The sequence below is a fragment of the Tympanuchus pallidicinctus genome, unplaced genomic scaffold (assembly GCF_026119805.1).
Source record: "Tympanuchus pallidicinctus isolate F22 unplaced genomic scaffold, pur_lepc_1.0 scaffold5, whole genome shotgun sequence".
NCBI classification, from domain to species: domain Eukaryota; kingdom Metazoa; phylum Chordata; class Aves; order Galliformes; family Phasianidae; genus Tympanuchus; species Tympanuchus pallidicinctus.
The window spans coordinates 75,440,531-75,463,809 of NW_026294769.1; the positions used below are offsets into that span (position 1 = coordinate 75,440,531).

The window sequence follows — 23,279 nt, forward strand, 5'->3', positions numbered from 1 at the left end:
TTTTGACTTGAGCTACATCCTCTTCAGGGTCACTTCATCATCTTTTTCCTTCTAACATGTCCCTGGGAGGTGTTTTGATGGAGAATAGAAAGGCACAAATGCCCACGAGGGCTATGAAAAGTACAGGGGTCAGTGAGCAGAATCATTGGGGTTGGAGGAGACCTCCAAGATCCCCAAGTCCAACCCCAGCCCATCCTCACCGTGTCCCTAAATAGGGTCACTGAGGTTGGAGAAGACTTCAAGACAGTTGAGTCCAACCCCAACCCATCCCTGCTGTGTCCCTGATCCACATCTTCAAGTACCACATCTCTACAACCCTTGACCACCTCCAGGGACGCTGGCTCTGCCACCTCCCTGGGTGGATTCTTTCAGTGCCTAAGCACTTGTTTGGAGAAATTTTTCCTAATATCCAACCTGCCACAACTGGAGGTCGTTCTCTTGGGTAAGGAGTGAGCAATAAATGGCTGAAACCCTACCACAAGTGCACGGGCAGTAAGTTGTAGGGAAGAGTCACGGTGTCAGGAAGACATACCGCGTGGAAACACGAGGGAAGACAGCATGGTTGCGGTGTTAATAGAGAGGGACGTAAACTAGCAAGAAGCAAAATGGATGTGAAGGAGGGAGAGGATGCTCCAGGCTACGTGTCAGGTCGGTGTGTGGGGAGAGGGCCGTGGAGGGGTGTTGATGGTGATGAGGAGTGAAGGGAACGCAGGCTCAGGGAGTTTGGTGGGGTTACAGTGGACGTGGGCAGCATGTTGGTGTGTGATCAGCATTTGCCTTTAATGAAGCTCGTTGGGGTACAGCAGTGCAAACAGAGAACACAAAACCGGGCACGAGGAGAATTATCATCTCATCCTTGGTTGGTGTTCTTTTTGTTGTGTGTTTTTTTTGTTTGTTTGTTTTTTAAGCCATTCTTGTCCTGGAAAGCCATGCAGTTTGGAACGCCTCCAAGGCATTGGGTCAGGCAGTGCAGAAATGTGTGAGTTTAGGAGTTGCTGCCCTGGAGATTTGCTGCAGGATGGAGGCTGGGTTGGAGCGATGCACAGCACCGTCTGATTTATTCCTCTTTTTCAGCCCTGTCTAAAGCGTTTGCAAGGATGAACGAGGAGGGGGAGAAATACAAGAGCTGTGATTGCGAAGGGAATTTTTTTGAAGGTTAAGTGTCTCTGTTGCTTTAGAAGAGCCGTTGGACCGTTGCTTAAGCAAGATGAATCAAACCTGAGCAGACAAAGCAGAGCTCGTCAGTGTTGGGCTCTGCTTGGTGCCTTGCTGGAGACTCTGATCGATATCAGCAGGTAAAACAAAGCTCCCAATGTTTCTATACGCCGCTTTCTTCCTTTCCCTGTTCTCCTGAAAGTGACGTGGTGCCTTTCAGAGAGAGCTGCGGAGATGCTCAGAGTATTTTTGGCTGAGGAGGATAATGAGGTCTTAATGCAGCGATCCATTGATACAGGAAATGGGAAGATAGGAAGAACTTGAATTAAAAATCCAAGCATGGCAGCACACAGGAGCAGGAATGCCAGTGTGGAGGCTCTCATCCACCTTCTCCCAGCCCTCCTTTCATTCTGGGGCTGGGTGGCACAATGGGGGGCCACCCCCATGAGAGAAGGGGTGGAGAGGGCTCTGAGAAGCCTCTACTGAAGCATACAGAAATAAAAGAGAACCCCGTACCTCGGTGCTTTGAAACACCTTTGCAAGCTTTCGAGAGCCCAAAGCTTGGAAATTTAATAGATTTCCAAGGAGGGGAAAGGCGTGCTCAGGTTGTCCAGGCGACTGTGCCAACTATTCATCTCCTGGAGATGAACACAGATGTTGTTAAATGTAGATTCTTCCAACTTGGCCTTCCACGTTTTGTGTGATTCCATTAATGCCCCCACTCCGAGATTAACGTTCACAAATCTTTTCTCTGCTTAAAAAGGATACAAGGGCTGACAACAGCAGGACGAGGGGAAATGGATCCAAGTTGAGGGAGGGAAGATTGAGGTTGGATGTTAGGGGGAAGTTCTTTACAAGGAGAGCAATCAGGCCCTGCAACGGGCTGCCCAGGGAGGTTGTGGATGCCCCGTCCTTGGCCGTGTTCAAGGCCAGGTTGGACGGGGTCCTGGGCAACCTGATCTGAATGTGTGTTTGGTGGCCCTGCTGGGCAGGGGGTTGGAACTCCTTGATCCTTGATGTCCCTTCCAACCTGGGTGATTCTGTGATACGCTTCCAACTACTCTTTTTGGAGCAGATTTTGATGCCCAATTCCAGAACTCTCACGACAGAGGAGGGAGAAAGAAGAATAATTGGAAATATTGAATATTTCATAAGCCACGGCCCAGGAATAAATTCTAATGCGGCGGTAATAAGATTTGGGTTTTAGAGCTTTGCTATTGATTTGTCTTTAAAAGCTGCCGTGCTCTGTGTCCGTCTCACAAGAAGGGGCAAAAGTAAATGCTTTATAAATAAATTTCTGAGGACATGCAGGATGCACTTGGAATAACGGCTGGACCGCAGCAGCGTCGTGCTTTGGCTGCTAACAACGTGTGAATTTTATTTCTACTTCAAGTCACTGTAAGACTTAATTTTTCACGTTGTGAGTGCAGGTAGACGAATGGGGAAGAGCCAGGGTCTCTTCTGGGCCTCTGCTTTGGGCTGTAGCTGAGCGGTGCCCTACCTGTGCCCCGCTTGGGAGCCCAGCCTGGTTTATAGGGGAGCAAGCGAGTTTTAGTCATTGCCTCTCAGAGTGACAGCAGGCTCCTTCCAGCTGCCAGCAGTTCGTGTCTGGGGAGGCTGATGGGGCTGAGTGAGTGCATTGGGCACAGCCATGGCCGATACTGCCTGTGGTGGAGGTGTTGCTTGGGGCTGTCTCGATGGCACGCTTGACTTGTGTTCAGTGTTTGTGGTGATTTGTGCTCCTTGCTTGATGTTTGTTGCCTCAGCCGGCTGCAGCAGTCGTTTCTCGAGGTTGGAGGTGGAACCATTAAGGTTGGCCAAGACCCCGCAGATCACCGAGTCCGTCCGTCAAGCTGCGATTGCTCTGCTGGGATTTGCCTTTGGGCTTTTCGATGCGCCGTCCGGCCTGAGCTGCTTCTCCAATTTCCTAGAATCACTGGACTGTATTTGAATAATTGTTGGCAATCAGCCTGCGGCAGTGGGGCTGGAACTGGAACATCTTCAAGGTCCCTTCTTTGATTCTGTGCTTTCCACGCTGTTTGGCACAAGTGTTGTGCCAATTTCATATTGGGCTTGTGATCTCACATGTGATGGCGCTGAGGATTTGTGCTAGGGCAAAAGGTAATGGCCTCAAGTTGTGCCGGGGATGTTTAGGTTGGATATTAGGAAAAAAAAAAATCTCCAAAAGAACGGTGAGGCATTGGCACGGGCTGCAAGGGAGGTGGTGGAGTCACCATCCGTGGAGGTGTTCAGGAACTGTGCAGGTGTGGTTAGTGGGCATGGTGGGCTGGGTTGGGGTTGGATTTGGTGATCTTGGGAGATCTTTTCCAACTTTAATGGGTTTTCAGATGAAATGCTGGTTTCTTCTTTCTGGGCACATCTGTGGTGTTAAGCAGTGGGCATGGATCAAACTCCCCAGGGCAGTGGGCACAGCCCCGAGCTCAAGGAGTGTTCAGACACTGCTCCCAGGGTTTGGGTTTTAGCGGTCCTGTGTGTGACCAGGAGTTGGACTCCATGAGCCTCGTTGGGTCCCCTCCAACTTGATTGTGTCAACAGCCACGTTTTCCCAAAAGGGAAGTCTCATCATTCGATGTGCAGCATCTCCAAAGCCAAAATGACTCCTCATCAATCCGCATTGATTTTGGACAGCGCTGAAGCCCAGCTCTCCCTCGAGATTTTGCTGCTTCTGTTCCTGGCTCCTCACCAGATTGAGGTTCTTTGGGCACGTAACCCTACAGCCGAGCTCTCTCCCTTCTGCAGATGTTCATCTCCTGCTGCTGGCACTGAGAACAAGTTGTGCTTAGCGTGATCAGGCCGTGGCTGCTGCTCGGCGGAGGGCAGATAACGAGATTTACTGCAAACCGAGCGCTCGGTTTAACTCTTAGTCCTGTTTGCAGTGATCTGCTCTATCCAGGTGTCTTAAAATAAGTCAGTGAAGGGGCGGAGGACCTCATCTGCAGGTGGAACGAGGCCGGAATACAAACAGCGCAGCGCTGGGGCTTTGCGACTGTATCATGACTTCAAAGGGGTTTTGCTGGATTTTTTCCAGAGGAGCCCTTCAGATCTACAGAGTTATTCGCTTTCCCTTTGATTGTTGGCTGACGGCGCTGATTTTTTATTTTATTGTTTTGCTGAGCAGCTCGTTCTTTGATTGCCTCCGCGTTAGATCAGCTTCCTCACCAGGATGTCAGAACCAAAGCCTCGGCGTGGCCATCGCGAGCTGACTGCAGGTTTCTCGGTGTGCGTTTCTATAAGCTCGCCTTTCTCTGTGATAAGTCCCAGGTTCAGACTGTGCAAATCCTGTTCTTCTGCTGGTGGATGTTTCCTCTTTCTGCCGCGTGCACAGAGCGCTCGGGTATCGAGTTGCAAGCGCTGAGACAGGCCAAGCAAGTTCTGAAGGCAGCGCCTCATTCATTCCTTCACAGCTGTGCTCCCTCCAGCTCCAGACAGCGTCCCGATCCGCTCCCATATCCTGCAAAGCAACGAGCTTTCCATCAGATGCCTCTAAGTGGTGTCTTGGTGCTGATTTGGGTAACTTTCCTGCACGATGCTTTGGCTCCGGGGCTCCGATTAGTGAGCAAATTGCAGCTCTGCAGTGTGCAGACTGTGCCTTATCGAGCTGCCTTGCTTGGGTTCAGGGCACTGCCTCAGCTTTGTAATAGAAAATCCCTTCGTTTCCTCTGCCCCATTTTTCCCAGTGTTGCAGGGAGGACATGGGTAGAAGAGAAAATCTCTCTCTCCCACGGGGACAGAAGTCTGATTTGCTCACGTCAAGCATCTCTCTATAATCAAACCTTCCTGGCTCTTTGTTCTGCTGCTTATTACGGGAAGGGGATGCTGCTGGGAATTGCTGAGGACTCTTACAAAGAGCAGGGAAGGTCTGAATGGGAAGGCAGCAGGGTTTGGTAGCGGCTTGTTCTTTCTCCCTGCACATAACGTGGGAGTGGAGACGTGGGTCACTTGTCAGTCCTAGGTAGCAAAAATGGAGCCTAATTGCCAGCCATCGTTGGCCGTGCTCTACCAAAATTGCTGTAGCAGGTAACAATTTTCTATACTTTCATTCCAGAATGACAGTGTGGAAAGTGAATCATTCTTGTCATGCTAATTTCCCAGGTTTTGTAGTCCGCGTGACTGCTTCTCCCCAGCTCTGTTCTCCGGAGCAGTGGAGCTTGGCTGTCTGCATCTTCCAGCCTTTGTTTCAGGGCAACAGCATTTGAGAATGCCTGAGAAATTGGGGCAGGAATTACTCCACTGCAGTGTCAACCTGTTGGCTGCAGGGAGGGACTTCTAAAATGGAGTGGAGGCAGAGGAAACGGGGTGCAGAGCAGCAACCTGGTCATTGGTTTTGCTATGGAGGAGCTCACAGCTGCCCGGAGCGCTGAAAATCTTTAAAATTTGAAGTCTTTTAGGTAATATCTAAAATATTTAATGTCTGTGTGATTTGGTAATGGATCTTTATGAGACTGGAGGCACTCCATCCTCTGGATCAACCCACTCTCCTCCAAAGAGCCAACTTCACACTGGTGGTGCTAGCTTCCATTTCCCATCCATTGGACCAACTTCATTGCTCTGATAAGATTAAAATGGTGTTGTAGCCTAGCTTAAAAATCTGCTTTGAGTCCTCCAGACTCAATCTATTTAAATATTCCTCTTACAAAATGCAGCTCCTGGCTGGACTGGTGCTGCAGGTATGCCGACTGTTGGCTGCCCCACAGCACCCTCCTGGCTGTCTCTAGCTAACCACAAATCCCAAGGCTTTGAGTCAGTTCCTCCTCTCTGCTGGCTCCAAGTCCTCCTCCCCCCATACCTCCTCTTGACTTGGCTTCCCTACTTGCCAGCACAGCAATCATTACCTGCTCTGGCACCGAAAAAATAGCGATTAATCACAGCAACAGCTTTGCAGCCTCTTCCGGGGCACCTGTTATTAAGTGGTGTAAGGCTGCCTTGCTGGAACCAGAGCTGTGTTTGCAGGTTAGAATTCCCTTTCCTTCTGTCCATGCGGTCTCTTATTAACCTGAGCTTTGCCATTTTTCATGGTGAGCTGTCACCTTGTGTGTGACTTAATTCTGGATCCTGGCCATCGTGTTCCTGTGGATGTGAACTGGATGTGTTTGTTGGGATGCCTTCATGCTACAACCCAAGGCTTGGCAGAGAGGGGTGCAGTAATAACTGCACATGGGGAATGGCTGTAAACTAAAAAGAGGGGAAACTTGGGTTAAATGTAAGAAAGGAATTTGTCACACTGAGGATGGTGGGGCCCTGGCACGGAGCTGTGCTTGCTGCATCCCTGGAGTTGCTCCAGGCCTGGTTGGATGGGACTGTGAGCACTATCAATGGGGGTTACTTCTGCCCATGGGGTTAGGACTGGGTGGGTCTTCCAGTCACGCCTTCCTATGATTCTGTGGCAGCTTCCAAAAGGTTCTTCAAATCAAGTCCACATCCTCCTTTGGTGCGAAGAGCCTGGCAGATTGCTAATGCCAAGCGTTCTCCTTCGGTGTCCTCTTTGCTTGGAAGTTCTGCACGTGGTTTTCTCCCTCCATCACATCCCACCAGGTCCACCATTGACACTGGCTTGCTGCCTGTGGTGCTGTGGACTTTCCTCTTGAACATCAGCAGCCCCCTAGCAAACAAACCACCTTCTACACTCATGGGCACCTTTATTTCCCTACTCAGCCATTAGGAATCCCACCAGTGATGGAGTTTTCTTCACTCGTTCCCATTGTTGGGCTGCATCTCCCCAAAGGCTGTGCTCTGCTGCGTTTCCTTCTCTCCTCGTCTTGCCCTTGGGTGGGTTGAAAACACAGCATTTCTTTCAACTCGTGCTTGCAGCAAAGCTCCCATCGCCTCTTTGTGCCTCTGTTTCTCACTTCTGTTTTGTTTCTGCTCTCTGCTCTCTTGCTTCTTAGCACCTTTGTCTTCTTCTTCCTCAGCTCAAGTAACAGCCGCTCAGCTGCCTCCTTCCCTGGGAGGAGAGAGGCTCAGGGCACTGGTAGAATCAAACAAACAAACAAAAAAAAAAGCAACAAAAAAACAATAATAAAAGAAGCAAAACCAGACAGCAAACCGACCAACCAACCCACAGAAATAAAAGAAAATCCCTCGTGGCTGCTTTTCAGCAGCTCTTCCAGATGCTCTTGGACGGCTTCTAGCCTTGTGCCCAAGTTGCTTTTCCTCCTCTTCTCTGTTTGTTTTTTTTTTGGGGGTTTTGGGGTTTTTTGGGGGGTGGGGGAGGGGTTTTTTGGTTTTGGTTTTTTTTTTTTAGGTTTTTTTTAGGGTTTTTTTTTTTTTTTTTTTTTTTCCAGTGCTGAGCTCCTGCTATGTGCACGCATTTTGCTGGTTGGTTTTTTTTTTTCCTCTTCTTCCTCCCACCCCCGTTGTTCTCTCTGCTTCTGTTCCCACCGTATCCTGTAGGGAAAAAGATGTTTTCGTGCTTCAGAACCTCGTGGAGCCTTTAATATGGGGCAAACACGAGCTTCTTTCCATCTTCTTCGTGCTGCTGGTGCCCTGTTGTGTCTTTCAGGTGAGAGATCACTGCTGGCTGCTGATCCCGGGGAAAAACTGTTAATTTCTGCCAGTTTTAGGGCGAGCTGTTTGACTGATGTGAGTTAAAGGGAAGGTCCTGGGTGTGGGGGTTGGAAAAACAGAGAGAAAATGTGAAAAGAACATCCTCAGATCTTCACTGGATCCTCAGCAAGACAGTCCTAGGTTGTGTTAAATGTGATAAAATCCTGGTGGAATCCTGGAGATGTAACATCAGCGCGGTGCGGAGCCTTCAGTGGTGAAGTTTTGGGGGTCCCTGTTGTTGTACATCCTGATGGCTTCCAAATCTCTTAAACCTGAACTTTTCCTTGTTTTTCTCTGCTGTTGCATCCACATCCTCATTATGTTGACCTGTATTCAGAGGTTGTTGCTGAGTATTTGGTAGACAATTGCAGACAACCCCTGTCCTTAGGCTCCACTGCATTTATCTCAGGGCAAAACACTGCTTGCATCCCTCCCGGGAGGAATTTGCCCTCAGAGGGGTGTTTTGAGGAACAGGTTGGAGCAGGCTTGTGTAACTCAGCTCCCTGTAATGGTGGGATGTAAGGTTTTATTATGGGGAAGGCATGGCTCCATGCAATGAGATGGAATGGAGTGGTAGCCAACGGTCTGGGAACTGAATTAAGCAGGATGGGGTAGGAGGAGGTGGTTTGATGTGGTAGGAAGCAAACAGTGGTTGGTGTGGAGCTGCTTGGAGATCTGGAGATTGGAAGAACTTGAACCAGGTTCTTGCACTGCGTTTGAGATGAATGATCAGTTTGGTATGTTGGTGGACGGAGTTGTTTTGTCCCACTGATGATCCCTGTGTCATTTTTTGGGAGTCTCCTGTGCAACTGGAAGCAGGGAGGAGAGGAATCGTAGAATCACGAAACCGTGGAATGGTTGTGTTGGGAGGGACCTTAAAGATTATGGGATCATGGAATGGTTGGGCTGGAAAGACCTTAAAGATTATGGAATTGTGGAATGTTTGAACTGGAAGGACCTTAATGGTCATGAAACTGTGGAAAGGTTGGGTTGGGAGGGACCTTAAAGATCATGGGATCATGGAATGGTTGGGCTGGAAAGACCTTAAAGATTATGGAATTGTGGAATGTTTGAACTGGAAGGACCTTAATGATCATGAAACTGTGGAATGGTTGGGTTAGGAGGGACCTTAAAGATTATGGGATCGTGGAATGGTTGGGTTGGAAATACCTTAAAGATCATGGACTCGTGGGATGGTTGAGTTGGAAAGACCCTAAAGATTATGGAATTGTGGAATGTTTGAACTGGAAGGACCTTAATGATCATGAAACTGTGGAAAGGTTGGGTTAGGAGGGACCTTAAAGATCGTGGAGTCATGGAATGGTTGGGTTGGAAGGACCTTAAAAATTATGGAATTGTGGAATGTTTGAACTGGAAGGACCTTAATGATCATGAAACTGTGGAAAGGTTGGGTTAGGAGGGACCTTAAAGATCATGGAGTCATGGAATGGTTGGGTTGGAAAGACCTTAAAGATCATGGAATTGTGGAATGTTTGAACTGGGAGGACCTTAATGATCATGAAACTGTGGAAAGGTTGGGTTGGGAGGGACCTTAAAGATCATAGGATCATGGAATGGTTGGGTTGGAAGGACCTTAAAGATTATGGAATTGTGGAATGTTTGAACTGGAAGGACCTTAATGATCATGAAACTGGAATGGTTGGGTTAGGAGGGACCTTAAAGATTATGGGATCGTGGAATGGTTGGGTTGGAAATACCTTAAAGATCATGGACTCGTGGGATGGTTGAGTTGGAAAGACCCTAAAGATTATGGAATTGTGGAATGTTTGAACTGGAAGGACCTTAATGATCATGAAACTGTGGAAAGGTTGGGTTAGGAGGGACCTTAAAGATCGTGGAGTCATGGAATGGTTGGGTTGGAAGGACCTTAAAAATTATGGAATTGTGGAATGTTTGAACTGGAAGGACCTTAATGATCATGAAACTGTGGAAAGGTTGGGTTAGGAGGGACCTTAAAGATCATGGAGTCATGGAATGGTTGGGTTGGAAAGACCTTAAAGATCATGGAATTGTGGAATGTTTGAACTGGGAGGACCTTAATGATCATGAAACTGTGGAAAGGTTGGGTTGGGAGGGACCTTAAAGATCATAGGATCATGGAATGGTTGGGTTGGAAGGACCTTAAAGATTATGGAATTGTGGAATGTTTGAACTGGAAGGACCTTAATGATCATGAAACTGGAATGGTTGGGTTAGGAGGGACCTTAAAGATTATGGGATCGTGGAATGGTTGGGTTGGAAATACCTTAAAGATCATGGACTCGTGGGATGGTTGAGTTGGAAAGACCCTAAAGATTATGGAATTGTGGAATGTTTGAACTGGAAGGACCTTAATGATCATGAAACTGTGGAAAGGTTGGGTTAGGAGGGACCTTAAAGATCGTGGAGTCATGGAATGGTTGTGTTGGAAGGACCTTAAAGATCATGGAATGGTCGGGTTGGAAGGACCTTAACGATTATGGAATCATGGGATGGTTGGGTTGGAAGGACCTTAACAATTATGGAATCATGGCATGTGCTAGGTTGGAGGAGACCTTAAAGACTGCAGAACTGTGGAATGTTTGGGTTGAACCTCCAATTCCAACCCCGTGGGAAGGAGCAGCTCCCATTTTCCAAAGTGCCCAAACCCCATCCAGTCCGGTGTTGAGCACCTCCAGGGATGGAGCACACACAGCTTCTCCAGGCAGCCTATTCCAGTGCCTCACCGCACTCATGGTTAAGAATTTCCTCCGAACACCTGACCTAAATTTCCCCTCTTTTAGCTTAAAACCATTCCCCGTGTCCTACTACTGTCAGAGCGCATAAAGAGTCACTCTCCATCTTTTTACCTAAGCCCAATCATTCTGACATAATGCAGGAGGTAACCTTGGGCGTCGCTGGGGGCCACGCGTGGGGAGGTGACATCCCTCAATGGCAGCTGCAGCAGAGCTTGGAGCAAAGCCTGCTTGGTGATCCTGGTGCACAGGTACGTTAGAAAGTTAATAATGAACGCAAAGGAGCGTGCTGGCTACTGGCAATTAAGCGCTGCTAACGATGACTTTCCTCATTGCCTCCCTCGTGATTGCAGAGGGACTCTCCCGGCGCAGCCCCTTCGCGCCGCAGCCATTTCACGAGCATCTTCCAGCACAGTTATGCAGCAATAAGAAATAAAAAATTAAATGCATATCTTAAGGAGACAGATTGCTGCCTTCATCTGTCTCCTTGATTAGCTGCCAGGGCTGCGCGCGTTACAGTAACTCCGTTCTTTTTCTTCTCAGCGCCTTCCTCCCGTGTGTCACTGTCTGTTATTGAAATGCTGAGGGATTTGGGGGCATCTGGAAAGCCATGCTGGCTCAACCTGTGAGAATCTCGGAGTGCTCAGGCTCAAAGGTGACCTGCGAATCAAGCTACACTGCGGTGCTCTTCACCAAAATCTGCATTTTCGGTGTCTTTTTCAGAGGTTTCTAAGCAACCCCCTGCAATCTTGTTTGTTTGGGCTTGGCACAGCCCCAGCATCCTGTCTCCTTGGGTTGCAACCAGCTTTAGGAAGCTGCCTGCTGCTTTGGCGTGGAAGGAGTTGTCTTCACAGTGCAAGTTTTCAAGTGCTTGAAGTGAATGTGGTCATTTGGCACGCTGTTTGCCCTTCCTTCCTTCTAGCCTGTTGCAGGTTGGAAAAATCTCTTCTCTGAAAGCGTGGTCAGGCATTGGCACAAGCTGCCCAGTGGAGTCAGCATCCCTGAAAGTGCAAAGGAAATGTGGAGATGTGGCACTTGGGGACGTGGGTAGAGGGATGGGATGGGTTGGGGTTGGACTCTGGGGGTCTCGGAGGTCTTTTCCAACCCTCGTGATTCTGCGAGTGGCCGTGGTGGGGTTGGCAGTTGGACTTGATCTTGGAGGTCTTTTTCAACCTTGATGATTTTATGATTCTGAGGTGGAAGAGCAAAACCCATGGGCTGGGTGGTGTTTTGTTGGCTGCATCCTTTGGGATTAATTACTTCCAAAAGTGATGTTGTTTCACTGGCTTTCCTACTATTACATGGAGACTGAATACATCTCAAACTGCACATAATAATATCTTACTTCACATGTGCGTAGCTTCTTGGAAAGGTGACCCGGTCTGACTGTGAAGTTGGGCAATGTTGGTTTTCTACCTGTAGGCAGGGACCGTAGGAATTCATCTGCCATTCAGAACAACCTCTTGTGTAACACTGAAAATGAAATGAAAAGAGAGTTCATGCCATTGAGAGCATGTACTTAAGTCTTCCACTGGTTCTCAGCTCTGTTTCTTGAGCAATCTTTGTAAGTCCCCACAACCAAGCTCACCCATGACCCCAGTGTGCCCAGCAAAGTGAAGGAACCCCATTAGACATCCGAGATCTTGATGATATTCAACTGTTTCTAGCAAATGTCCTCATCCTGGCACGTGAGCTATGCTTAATATACTCTGGCCCCTGCTGAGGGCAGCATGCTTTCTAGCTAATGGGGAAAGGAATGATTTCTTGGCTTGGACAAACAAGTGTCTGTTTGTAAGCCTGGGGTGAGTGGTCTCAGTGGTCTGAGCCTTTCTTGTATCGGTAGCGGTGGAACCTGGATGGAAGGGAGGTTGTTCAGCTCTCCTAATGCAATGCCAATACATTACTGGAGATAATTAAAATTGCCCTTCAGCAATCTGTAATCATCCGTCGCGTTCATTTGCTGCGGTGTCACAAGTTGCAGGGGTCTGGCAGGGTGAGGACCTACAGGGCTGGTTCAGGTTCATCCTGCTGGGAACAGGGCAGGAAGGTGGTGGTGGTATATGGGAGCAGTCCTCTTCCTTCCCCCCGTTTACTGACCCATGGGAAATGGGTCTTAGAATGGAGCAAAGTCTCTTCTGAATCATAGAATCATGGAATATCCCTGTTTGGAAAGGATCCTTTTGATCCTACACCGATGGAAAGAACCCTCTTTGTGCCCTCTTTGTCAGGTGCAGAGCCAAATCTATCATCTATTTTTATTAAATAGAATTAGCAGGCTAATGCCCTAATTAAGCAAGGTTTACAATAATCTCTCCTCTCAGTCGGTGGAGCCGCAGCGTCCCTCCCGCTGGACTGATCCCTTCTCCCCTCCCTTTTTCAGGAGGTTTTGTAACAGGGCTTTTGCAACGCCGCTTTGTGAAGCACTTCTGTCTCCTCCTGACTAAGAGTTCGCTCACAGCCCATCCCTCCCAGGGGGGGAGACGAGGAAAAGGCCCGGTGCAGTCTGGTTCCATCAGCTTCTGTTGACTTCTGCATTAATACATCTTAGGGATTTTGTTTTTTCTGGGACGTGAAATTCATGAATGCAAACTTTAACATTTCAACTGCTCTCCTACGCTTTCTCGGCACAAACAGCACGAGTGGGTTTGCTGCCCTGGCCAACCTTTGGGGATGAATATCGCCTTTATGGTGCTGCCTTTCATCCCTGTGACGTACGTCCCTCAGCTTAACCACTGCTGGACAACAAAAATGATGTTGTGAGGGCCAGAACCAAGATGGGTGGCTCAATGGGAGGACCAGTACCCAGCTCTTCAGTGCTGAGCTTCAGTGGGAGCCCAGCCTCGACAAAATAAAGTTGAGAACAGTTGCTTTGGAGGCATCAGGAATATGAGTCTGCTCTTACAGTGCAACTTCAATTCTGCGTAAGCGTAGGAGCATCTCATTTTTTCAGAGTTTCAGTCTCACTTAGAGGAGTTTATATCTCCATAATAATAATAAAAACAGTCCAACACATCTTGGACAGAAGGACAAGTTCCATGGCGAGCGTTGCAGGAGGAGCTGAGCAATGAGACGGTGGCGAACACATTGTCCCAGGCACGCGAAGGAAGGAAGGAGACTTGAGCTGAAACGATGAGCGTGAATCAGCTGGGGCTCTGTCCTTTGTGAGTAATGCTGTGAATCTGTGGCTCCTGCAGGAATGCTCTCCCAACCCACCCGTGGCCATGCTGAGCTGCTGCAGAGCCACGTCTCTGAGCTGCGCCTCCAGTTGGGTGAGCTGAAGTGTTGACGTCCTCGGGTGCGTGCTAAAAATACGAGCGCGCTTCCCCATGTGCAGTGTTAGCTCAGCTCTTGTCTCTGGCATCACAGTTCTGCGAGGAGCCAGGCGGGCACACGAGAAAAGGATTTGTCATCCGCAAGCTGTCGTGGTTCCGTGACCCTGTGTGCTGGGGGGAAGCTCTGCAGGTTGCAGGCTTCCTTTGTGGTCGCCAACATCGGTGGGGATGAGAATTGTTATTATTTTTATTGCACCGTGCACAGTACTCAGTGGAATAAAGTTATTGAGACCTCAGGGAAAAGGAGTTACAAGCTGTAATACTGTCAGTTCACCTGTTCTAAAAGGCACCTTAAACTGAAATAATTATCTTAGTTGCTCCTCTTGTGCAAGCAGAACACGTGAAGCTGACAATGGGGACTCTGACCTGAGCTGGCACAGCTCTGCGTGCACCTACAGCCAACTCAGTGTGAAAATTCTCCTCTTTGCTCGGTGGTTGGCATGCGAGTGGCTTTTCCTTCTGTCTTTCTCGTCTGGCAGCGTTGGGCTGAAGGGATGGTGCAGCACCAAATGGCCCTGGGTGTCTTGCAGGGCTGGTGATGGAAGGATGAGTAGGCTGTGAGAGCAACGCAGTTGGGTTTGGGCTCCAGTATTCCTTGTTTGAACTGAAGTGGGTGGGAAAGGAGGAGATGGAAGGCACTCCTGGGAGGTTTGGTTCCTTGTGTTCCAGCTGTTAGACGCAGAAGGCTGAGTAGAGATCAGAAGCAAATAGGGGTCTTTGACAGAGGCAGCCGTGCTCCATGAGAGCCTTTTGACGCTCTGGGAGGCACTGAAGGAAGGCTGAAATTTGCAGCTCGAATGTGAGCTGCGATCTCGCTTGATTGAGCATTTACAATGCATCTCGAGCAAAATGAAAGCTTTGAAATCTCCTGGAGGAGAGGCACGAAGGCAGCAGAGCCGGAGGGCGCGGAAACAGCAATTTGTGAGCCCCCGAGGCATTGCCTCACCCCAGCAGAATGGTTCCACGAGGGAACAAGAGGGCCGTTGTGGGATGGGTGCTCAGCCAGATGTTTCCAGCGACCTCGACAATGGCCCTTTTCATTTCCTGTGCCTGAAATCAGATTGGTATCACTCCGAAATGAGGGAGGCGGGCGGTGGAGGCTGCAGCTCTGGATAAGGAGCCTATTTGCTGCAGTGAATGTCCCATGAGAGCAGGGGTGGTGGTGGAGGCTGTGTTGGACCAGGAAGAGGGAATAAATACCCCAGATCTCTCCGAAGTGCATGGCAGGGGCTAGCAGGAGGGCCAGCTAGCTCTAACTTCATTTATCCTTGCTGGCTTGGGGAAAACGCGACGCGGGTTGGATTCCTGAGAGCCCTAAATGCCAGGATTCGTCTCAAATGTTTGGTATGTACCAAGTCTAGCCTTGAATTAACACAGTGCCACTCAAGGAGTTTGTTCCAGCTTTTGGATTTTCGAAACCTGTTCCATTTCTTAATTTTTTTTTTTCCAAATTTGGTTGTTTTCTGCCTGTTTTGAGAGGGTGCTGCGTTACAGAGGTTTGTTCCCTCCCACAGACCAGCCCCGCTCACCTGGAGGGTCACCTGTGAAAGCTGTAGGGCTGCTTTGAAGCTGAACGTGTTGCTTGTGAAGCCACGTTGTCCCCACCTGTGTTGCTCATCAATGGGGAAACCGGTGGAAGGTGCTCTCACAGCGTTTGGGGAGGACTCAACTTTTTTGGGTGGGTGAAGTTTTCAGACTCTTCTGGTGTGACTGGTTTGGACCTGATGAGCTCCAAAGGTCCTGTCCAACCTAAATCGTTCTGTGACCTTGCCTGCTCTGCGTTCTGGGAATTGCCTGGTGCACATTGCCCTTTGGTTAATGAGCTACCTGGAGACCCTTCTAGGAAGGTGCAGGAGAATGACTGAGGGGGTGAAGAGGCCCTGAGAAGGCTGCAGGTCTTCCGCTTACAAAAAAGTTGGGGGCTGGGGGTGTGTGGGGAGGAATATGATGTTGGAGGATGTGATTTGGATGCTCAGATTGCTGCCTTCCACTTCTTGGTCTCGTTTCTTGCTTCCATTCCTGTGGACTACTTGAATTAATGGTTTCCAGAACAGATTGCAAGCCGAAAGGACGCTTGAGTTGGGTTGGGTTGTGTTGGGAAGGCACTCAGTGCTCCAATGGGTACAGATGTGCCTGAGAACTGTGCGACTGCTTCTGTATGCAGAGGTGTTCAGAGGGCCCATTTCTTATGCTAAACTTTCTTACTGGGGAATGAAACAGCATTTTGGGGGGGGGGATTTCTTCCGTTCTTTGCCTTTCCTAGGCAGGTCATAAATGTATCAGCTGATGGTATTTAAGATTATCTTGTGGCCTCTTCATGTGTATCTGGTGCCACCTTGTCCTCCAGACCACACCTAAGAACCGTGGCACGTCCCAAGTTGGAAAGGACTCATAAGGATCATCAGGTCCATCTCCTAAGCAGAGAGATGAGCTGTGCAGCGCCCTGCACTGAGCTGGCTTCACGCCTTTCCTTATAGGACGGTGCTGGGTGTTTGCTGCTGGGGAAATAGGAGTGCAGCTGTGTGAAATTCCCTGTCAAATGGGGAAGTAATACTCTGCATCTTGCTCTCAGGGAACTGCTGTATGATTTCCTGTGGCTAATTGCAAGATAGAGCAGGCTCTCATCTCTCCAGTAAAATTGAAAACCGTCAAGGTGAGATGAAATAATTGCAAAGCTGTAAAAAGGGAAGTGAGCTTTAAAATCAGGGAATTATTTATGCTGTGTTTGGCTGTTGAGCAGGAGCGAGGGAGTTAATGGGTCTGGCCATGTTACATTTTTAATTGTAGGTTTAGTAATAGACTTAGCATAATTGCTCAGATGTGGAATTGTAGGAACATAGAATGTGTTGGGTTGGAATGAACCTCGAAGATCATAGAGCCGTAGGATGGTTGGGCTGGAAGGGTCCTTAAAGATCGTAGAGCCATGGAATAGGTTGGAAGGGTCCTTAAAGATCATAGCCATGGGGTGGTTGGGTTGGAAGGGTCCTTGAAGATCATAGAGCCATAGAATGGTTGGGCTGGAAGGGTCCTTAAACATCATAGAGCCATGGAATAGGTTGGAAGGGTCCTTAAAGATCATAGCCATGGGGTGGTTGGGTTGGGAGGGTCCTTGAAGATCATAGAGCCATAGAATGGTTGGGCTGGAAGGGTCCTTAAACATCATAGAGCCATGGAATAGGTTGGAAGGGTCCTTAAAGATCATAGCCATGGGGTGGTTGGGTTGGAAGGGTCCTTGAAGATCATAGAGCCAGGGAATGGTTGGGCTGGAAGGGTCTTTAAGGATCGTAGAGCCATGAGCTGGTTGGGTTAGAGGGGACCTTAATGATCACAAAACCACAGGATGATTGAGTTGAAAGTTGCCTTAAAGATCATCCAGTTCCAACCCCCAATCTTTACATCTCACCCAATTCTTTCGTATTTCAACACAAAAAGTGCCCAAAGAAACAACAAGAAAACTCATTGACAAGGTCTGTATTTGGTTCCTGTCACATTTTGTCAGGGGACTGTTTTCCATTTTTGAGCCCCAGATGTCATCTGGTTGGCTGTACAGTGGTCCGGGGTTGTTGTCCAACGCCGGTTGCTGTGAATGCAGCCTCAGGAGGAGGTCGGGGAGAGGAAGAGCTGAGTGCAGAGATAAAAAGCAGAGCGCTGTGGAGGGCTGGCTTGTTTTCCTCTTGCAAGGGTGAAAATACTGCAGCACCAAAATAGCAATCGCTTAGGAATGTCCAGGGTGAGTTAAAGTTCACAGTAAGTGTCGGTGCAGAGCTCGGATCTGATTATTTCAGTTTTGCTGCTGTGTTCAAGCCCCATTTCCTGTTAATTCCTTGGAGACCTTTTGCCATTCCTGGCATTGGGGTGGAGTGGGAGAAGCGTTTGTGGATTCCTGGCTTGAAACAGAGGTAAACAGCAGCATCCCAAGCCAAAACAGATGGAAGTATGCCTAAAAGAGGTTTTGCTTTGAGCCTATATGTGCCTAAACGCTACCTCATCCTGAAGACTCCTGAAATTATCAATAATCAGAACACTTAGTGTTGTTCAGCTGGAAAAAACCTGCAGAGATCATCAAGTCCAGCTCCAGTTTAGTTCTCTCAACATGTTTTTTGGTTTTAAGGATCATCAAATCATAGAATATCCCAAGTTGGAGGGCGTCGTTGAGTCCAGCTCTTCTTATTTTAGGCTTGAGGGGGATTCCGTGTCCCGAAGCATGTGATCTCATCTCTGGTATGTTTGATGATCAAAAAGTGGGGAGGCTGTTGGGGAATAATGAAACATCAAAGACGTCGCTACCGGATAGCGAGATGGATCATTAATGGCTGGGATTGATTTACAACGGGACGGAGGCTTGTAAAAAAGAAAAAAACCTAAAATTCAGGCGGAGATTGGTTTTTAAAACAGAAGAAAGTGTGCTCGTGTGTCGTAAAAGGTAATTCCTCTGTAATTCCACATCTAGAATGCAGATGAATCAGAAAGTGCTCAGAAGCTCTGGCTGGGCTGTGCTCGCTACGCATGACCTTTGCAGTTCATGAAAGTCTTTTCTCTTTGTGTAGAGAATTTCTGCTGTGACCTTTCCTTCTCAAGCCTGGATGGGTGATAAAAGGCCTCAGCCCTCTAAGGCTGACATCTCTCATCTGGGCTGCTGTTTGACTTTTAAATAACAGCAAGGGAAGAGGAAAAGTGGTTCAAAGTGAACGTTTGTTCCCAAAGGTTGGGGCTGTGTGTCATCTCTGCTTGGGTGCGTTGTGGGAGTCGCTGCCTACTTCCAGATGCAGAAAACCTTCGGGTCCTATGGGTAACTGCTGAAAATCTGGTCTGAGTTTCAGAAATGTGAGTGATGGAAATCCATTTCCAGCTTAGTGCTCTCGGTAATTAAATTTGAAAGCTGGTACCTGAACTCTGGGGATTCCCAAAATATTCCAGATATTGAGGATCACTTTAGTAGAGGACTTGGTTGTCTCGTGAGGTCCACAATTTGAGGTCATCTACTCCTAAAAGGGAAATTGAAACAAACAGCTCATAACATCCAATAGGTAGTGGGGATGACTTGGTCATCTTGGAGGTCTTTTCAAACCTTAATGATTCCACGATTCTAGGAGTGAGGTGGTGGGGTTGGGTTGGCACCCACAGTTGGACATGGATGGCCTTGGAGGTCTTTTTTAACCGTTCTGTGATGTAGTGGAAGGCAGCTGCTGACAATGGGGTCAGCAATGGATGTGTCCAGGGGTGGGATTTCGGTGCGGAACATCCCGGATGTTGCGGAGAGCTCGAGGGAATGACAGCTTAGATGGAGAGTTGTGAGAAAGCGGAGATGGACCAAGAGAAATGATTACAGTAATTGTGGCAGCTGTTGTTTTCTCGGCGACGCTCCCCTTGGTAAATCTACCTGGGGGAAGAAGAAATGACAGGGAGAAGGGACCTGTGTGGGCAGAGGAAGCCTAAGCAAAGCAGCGAAGCTAAAGGCAAGGCCTTTGAGGCGATTTTGGTGGCTGGTCCAACAGGCTGCAGTTTCTGGGTGAGTTTTCTCGTTTCAGGAAGCTGTGCGATAGGGTGAGACAGCAGCAAGGGCATGCGTGTGGCTGGAGACACCATCTGCTGGGGACAGAGGTGGAAAGGGGTCTTCACCAGAGGGCGGTGGGCACAGCCCTGAGCTGCTGGAGCTCAGGGAGCACTTGGATCAATGCACTCAGAGTTTGGGCTTCAGGTCCTGCATGGAGCCAGGACTGTGTGATCCTTGTGGATCCTTTGCAACTCTGGATATTCTTGTGGCTCTGTCGTCTTCACGCTTGTGCCAACGCAGGCTGACCAGAAAGGCCTTGAGGGCTCCTCGCTCCAGGTCACACCGAATCCCAAGCTTTGAAAGAAAGCTCCCAACTGCTTGGTTGTGTTCAGTGCAATCTGGCTGTGTTGGCAGTGATGGTTAGTGGGAGTGATGGTGATGAGTTGGGGTTGGAATTGATGATCTTGAAGGTCTTGCCTAGTCTTCATGTAGAAACACAGCCCTATCGCTGCTTTTCCTTTTTGATGGTCGATCTATGAGCTTGCACCTGATCAACCGAGTTGGAAATGCTCATTCTTTTTCCTTCTAGTTTTTTATTTCCTAAAGCCCACCACCTGGTTCTGACTTCCATCTGCTCCATAAGCGGTGTCCTGCCTTGCTCTGCCTTTCACTTGGGAGGCCTGGTTGGCTGTTTTCAACCTGATCCCGTGCGCCAAGGGTTGTGGGAGAGGAATGTACGCCTGGATGAACTTCCATTCAGGTGTAGGGATGGCCAAGAAGCAGTGAGAGCCCGGAGTTTGCCAAGGAGCACGGTGAAGCCTTGATGGAGCCCCCAGGCCACGGAGCTTCTACGTGTCATCATCATGGACTTCTTAGGATCACAGAACAGAATCTCTAAGTTGGAAGAGACCGCTTAGATCATCTAGTCCGACCATCAACACATCCCCACTATGCTTGCTCATAGAATCATTGAGATTGGAGGGGACCTCCAAGATCACCCATCCCCACCATGACCTGAAAGCTGAACTTCAGTGTCTTTAGCAGCATCCTGCTCTAGATGGAGGTCTGTGGAAGCATTGCAACTGTGTTTTCCCAGTCTTCGTTCAACAAAATGAGAGCATTAGTGGGTATTTTCTCGGTGCATGCTTTCAAGTGTCACTCCTGTGCGTTCTCCTCTGGATCTCCGGTGTGGATTCCTTGTATAAATAGGCTTTGACTTGTTGTTACTGGAGCTTCCAGTTCCCACGCTGATTCTTATCAAAGAAGATTAGCTCCCAGCCAAAGTTGTTGTTTTTTCTTTCTTTCAAGGGATTTATCACATCCAAACACGTCTGCGGCTTGCTGCACTGCTGAAGCTGCCCCACTGGTGGACCGGGGCTGGTAACCAACTGCTGAGCCACCAAAATTAGGGTGGGACAGCTCAGTGAGATGCCAGGGTTGGAATGAAGTTCATTTAAGGATCGGGAGTTGGCACAGTGCTGTTAATTGCAGAGGTGAGGGTAACACAAACCTTCCGTGCAGGTTGGGATTCCTGATAGCATCGCGATGCTGAAGCAGCTGCGTGCAACCGGAGGCGCGCTGTCAAACGCCACTGGGAGGATTTTCCTGCTTCAGCAGAACGTGGGCTGCTTGCTTTGATTGCTGAGCTCAACCAAAGCACCTGGGCTTGCTGGGAAGAGTTCTGGCATTGGGAATTAATTCTGCTTGCACAGTGCAGGGCCTGAGCTTTGGACGAGAACCAGGGGCTTCCTTAGAGTCTAAAACAGGAAATACTGGGTGAGTAAGAGCTGTGTGCATATTCACAGCCCTGTAGAGGGAGTGGGGCACATTCAGCCCCCGAAAACTTCAGTGGTCCTTAGGCTGAGCCCGTTGTTGACCTCCTCTCTACCCTGATGTCCTTCAGCTCCTCCTGCATCTCCAACCCGACACTTTTCAGCTCCTTCTCTTTGCTTCTCCCCACTCAGCACATGGACCACGTTTAATTCCCACTGCTGAATTGGAAATAAAATTACAGAAGCAGTAAACACGGCAGCAGGGCAGCCAGGCCCCACGGTGGGGCAGCGTGATGCGGGTGCGCGTAATAAAACCTGAAGGATGCACTCGGTGACGCCAGTATGGGCGTTAATAAAAGATTGTTTTCCTCGGGGGCTACACCATCTGTGTGAGTATGTTGGGTTTGTTTGTGAAGAATTTCTGTGGAGAGCGATGCTGCTCAGCCAGCAGAGCCTGGAGTTCATCACGTAAAGGGCACGAGCAAAATCTTCTCCGTTTGGGTGAGCTCTCCTACATCCAGTCCTGCGTGCTAAATCTGATGTGAAAGGGAAGAAGGTGAACAGCTCCCACTTGGCTTTTATGGTGGAGCTCAAGCGTGCTAAACCAGAGGTGGTTCAGGAGCAAAACCCCACAGATGCGTTTGTGTTTTTGGGCACCAAGTAGAGTTTTTTGGGGAGAACTCTGTTAGGAGTCTCAGGCTTCTGCAGGAAAAAAATACCATAGAATCATTAAGGTTGGAAAGGGCTTCCAAGATCAGTGGAATCCATCTGTCAACCCATCCCCACCATGCCCACTCACGGGAGCAGCAAGGTTGGGGAAGACCTCCAGGATGGTGAAATCCAACCATCAGATCCCGATATTCTCCAGTCGGATTGGATCTTGGCTGGATGTTCTCCAGAATCTTTCTTGCCTTCGTTCAAATCTCTCTATGAAAGGTTTAGAAACAGTTCCGATCCATTCTTTGATCCGGTTCATAGTCTGGTGTTGTTGGACTGGGGGAATTGGTGCCGTCTGCGAGCGATATCTTTTTGGTTGGCGTTAGCAGGTGGAGGGCGGGGGGTCAGGTTGGATATTAGGAGAAATTTCTTCCTGTAAGAAGTGGTCAAGTGGTGGAGTCACTGTCCCTGGAGGCGTTCAAGGGCTGAAGATGTGGCACTGAGGGACAGAGAGGGTGGAGATGAGCTGGGATTGGGTTTGGTGATCTGAGAGGTCTTCGCCAACGTTAACAGTTCTGTGGTGCTGGGTTGACATCCGATGTTTTTTTATATATTAAAAAAAAATTCTTTGCTGATGATTAGTGTGTCAGCTGGTTCCAAGTAATGCTTCCTTTATTATTATTTTTAAATATCAATTTGTGATTTCTGGTGGACTTTTCCAGTAGCAATCTGTGCAGGGGTAGAAACACCGGTTCCTTGCACAGCTGGTGGGCAATGGCTGTCCCTGGAGAGCTGAGGGAAACGCAGCGTATCTCTGCCCCACATCTGCTCTCGGGGCTTTGGATCTGAAGGCGTGGGCTGTGCAGCTGGTATCTTCCCTGGCAATCAGGCAGCCAGGTGAAGTGCTCTGAGTGATCTGAAGTGGGGAGGGATTCGGGTGCAGACAGCTGTGCTTCGGTATTTCAACCCACAGCCAAGCAGGCTGGCGCTGGGTCACCTGGACACGTAGCAAGTACTGACAGAAACAAAACGCCCGGCTTTGGGTTTGGTGCTGTGCTTGGGCACGTAATGCCAAAAGATGGGATATCCAGTGCTCGATTAGCCAGGGGTCGGTGTATCCCAGGTCGAGCCAGGCAGTGGGATTTCATTTAGATCCACTGGGGAGAGGCATAAAACCCCAGGCAGGGCAGATCCAGAGCTGGTTTGGTTTCAGGTTTATGTGCCTTCTTTGCACACCTCAGGGAACTGACTCTCCAAACGAAGCCGTTTTCAGGCAAAAAGCATTTTCCTCTTTTTGCTGCACCCCCTGATCTTCACGTGTGTGTTAGCATCGGAAGGATTGCAATTAGCATCCTTGTCTCAAAATAGCTTTGTGGCCGTGGCACTGCAGCGCTGTGCACGGGGGTGAGCATTCTCCCAAGAGGACTTGGTGCGTTCATCAGATGCCCAGAGCGCATGGTTCTCCGCAGCAAACTAATCACCAGCGCTGTGCTTGGCTGCAGGATGGTAAGCGGCTGTGCAGGTTTAGATCCTGCTTTTTGCACGAGATAAAAGAGCAGGAAATTGCCAA

The 23,279-nt window shown here is 49.0% G+C and overlaps 1 protein-coding gene and 1 long non-coding RNA gene across 8 annotated transcripts in view; one reads left to right on the forward strand and one right to left on the reverse strand.

The window, feature by feature from the left end:
• The window catches only part of ARHGAP39 (Rho GTPase activating protein 39), a 101,567-nt gene that overhangs the window by 11,364 nt on the left and 66,924 nt on the right, over nucleotides 1-23,279 (forward strand). Inside the window, exon 1 of one of the 2 annotated variants that reach the window (XM_052703781.1) lies at nucleotides 14,906-15,130. The exons of the other annotated variant lie outside the window; for it this stretch is intronic. Within the exon in view, the coding sequence (XP_052559741.1) occupies nucleotides 15,105-15,130 (26 nt within the window). The 5' untranslated portion in view covers nucleotides 14,906-15,104. Of the gene's footprint in view, nucleotides 1-14,905; nucleotides 15,131-23,279 lie in introns of those variants that run through there. 2 annotated transcript variants of the gene reach the window in all.
• On the reverse strand, nucleotides 7,507-12,751 carry LOC128090957 (uncharacterized). Of its 6 annotated transcripts, none has more exons than XR_008211171.1 (5): nucleotides 10,231-12,751; nucleotides 9,986-10,188; nucleotides 9,692-9,733; nucleotides 9,144-9,185; nucleotides 7,507-8,635 (listed from the first exon to the last, which is right to left on the reverse strand). It is a non-coding gene; the product is annotated as an uncharacterized LOC128090957 (long non-coding RNA). The 6 variants fall into 6 exon arrangements; XR_008211172.1 differs by adding an exon at nucleotides 9,017-9,058 and having other exon boundaries at nucleotides 8,596-8,635; nucleotides 9,986-12,751; XR_008211169.1 differs by having other exon boundaries at nucleotides 7,507-8,593; nucleotides 9,986-12,751.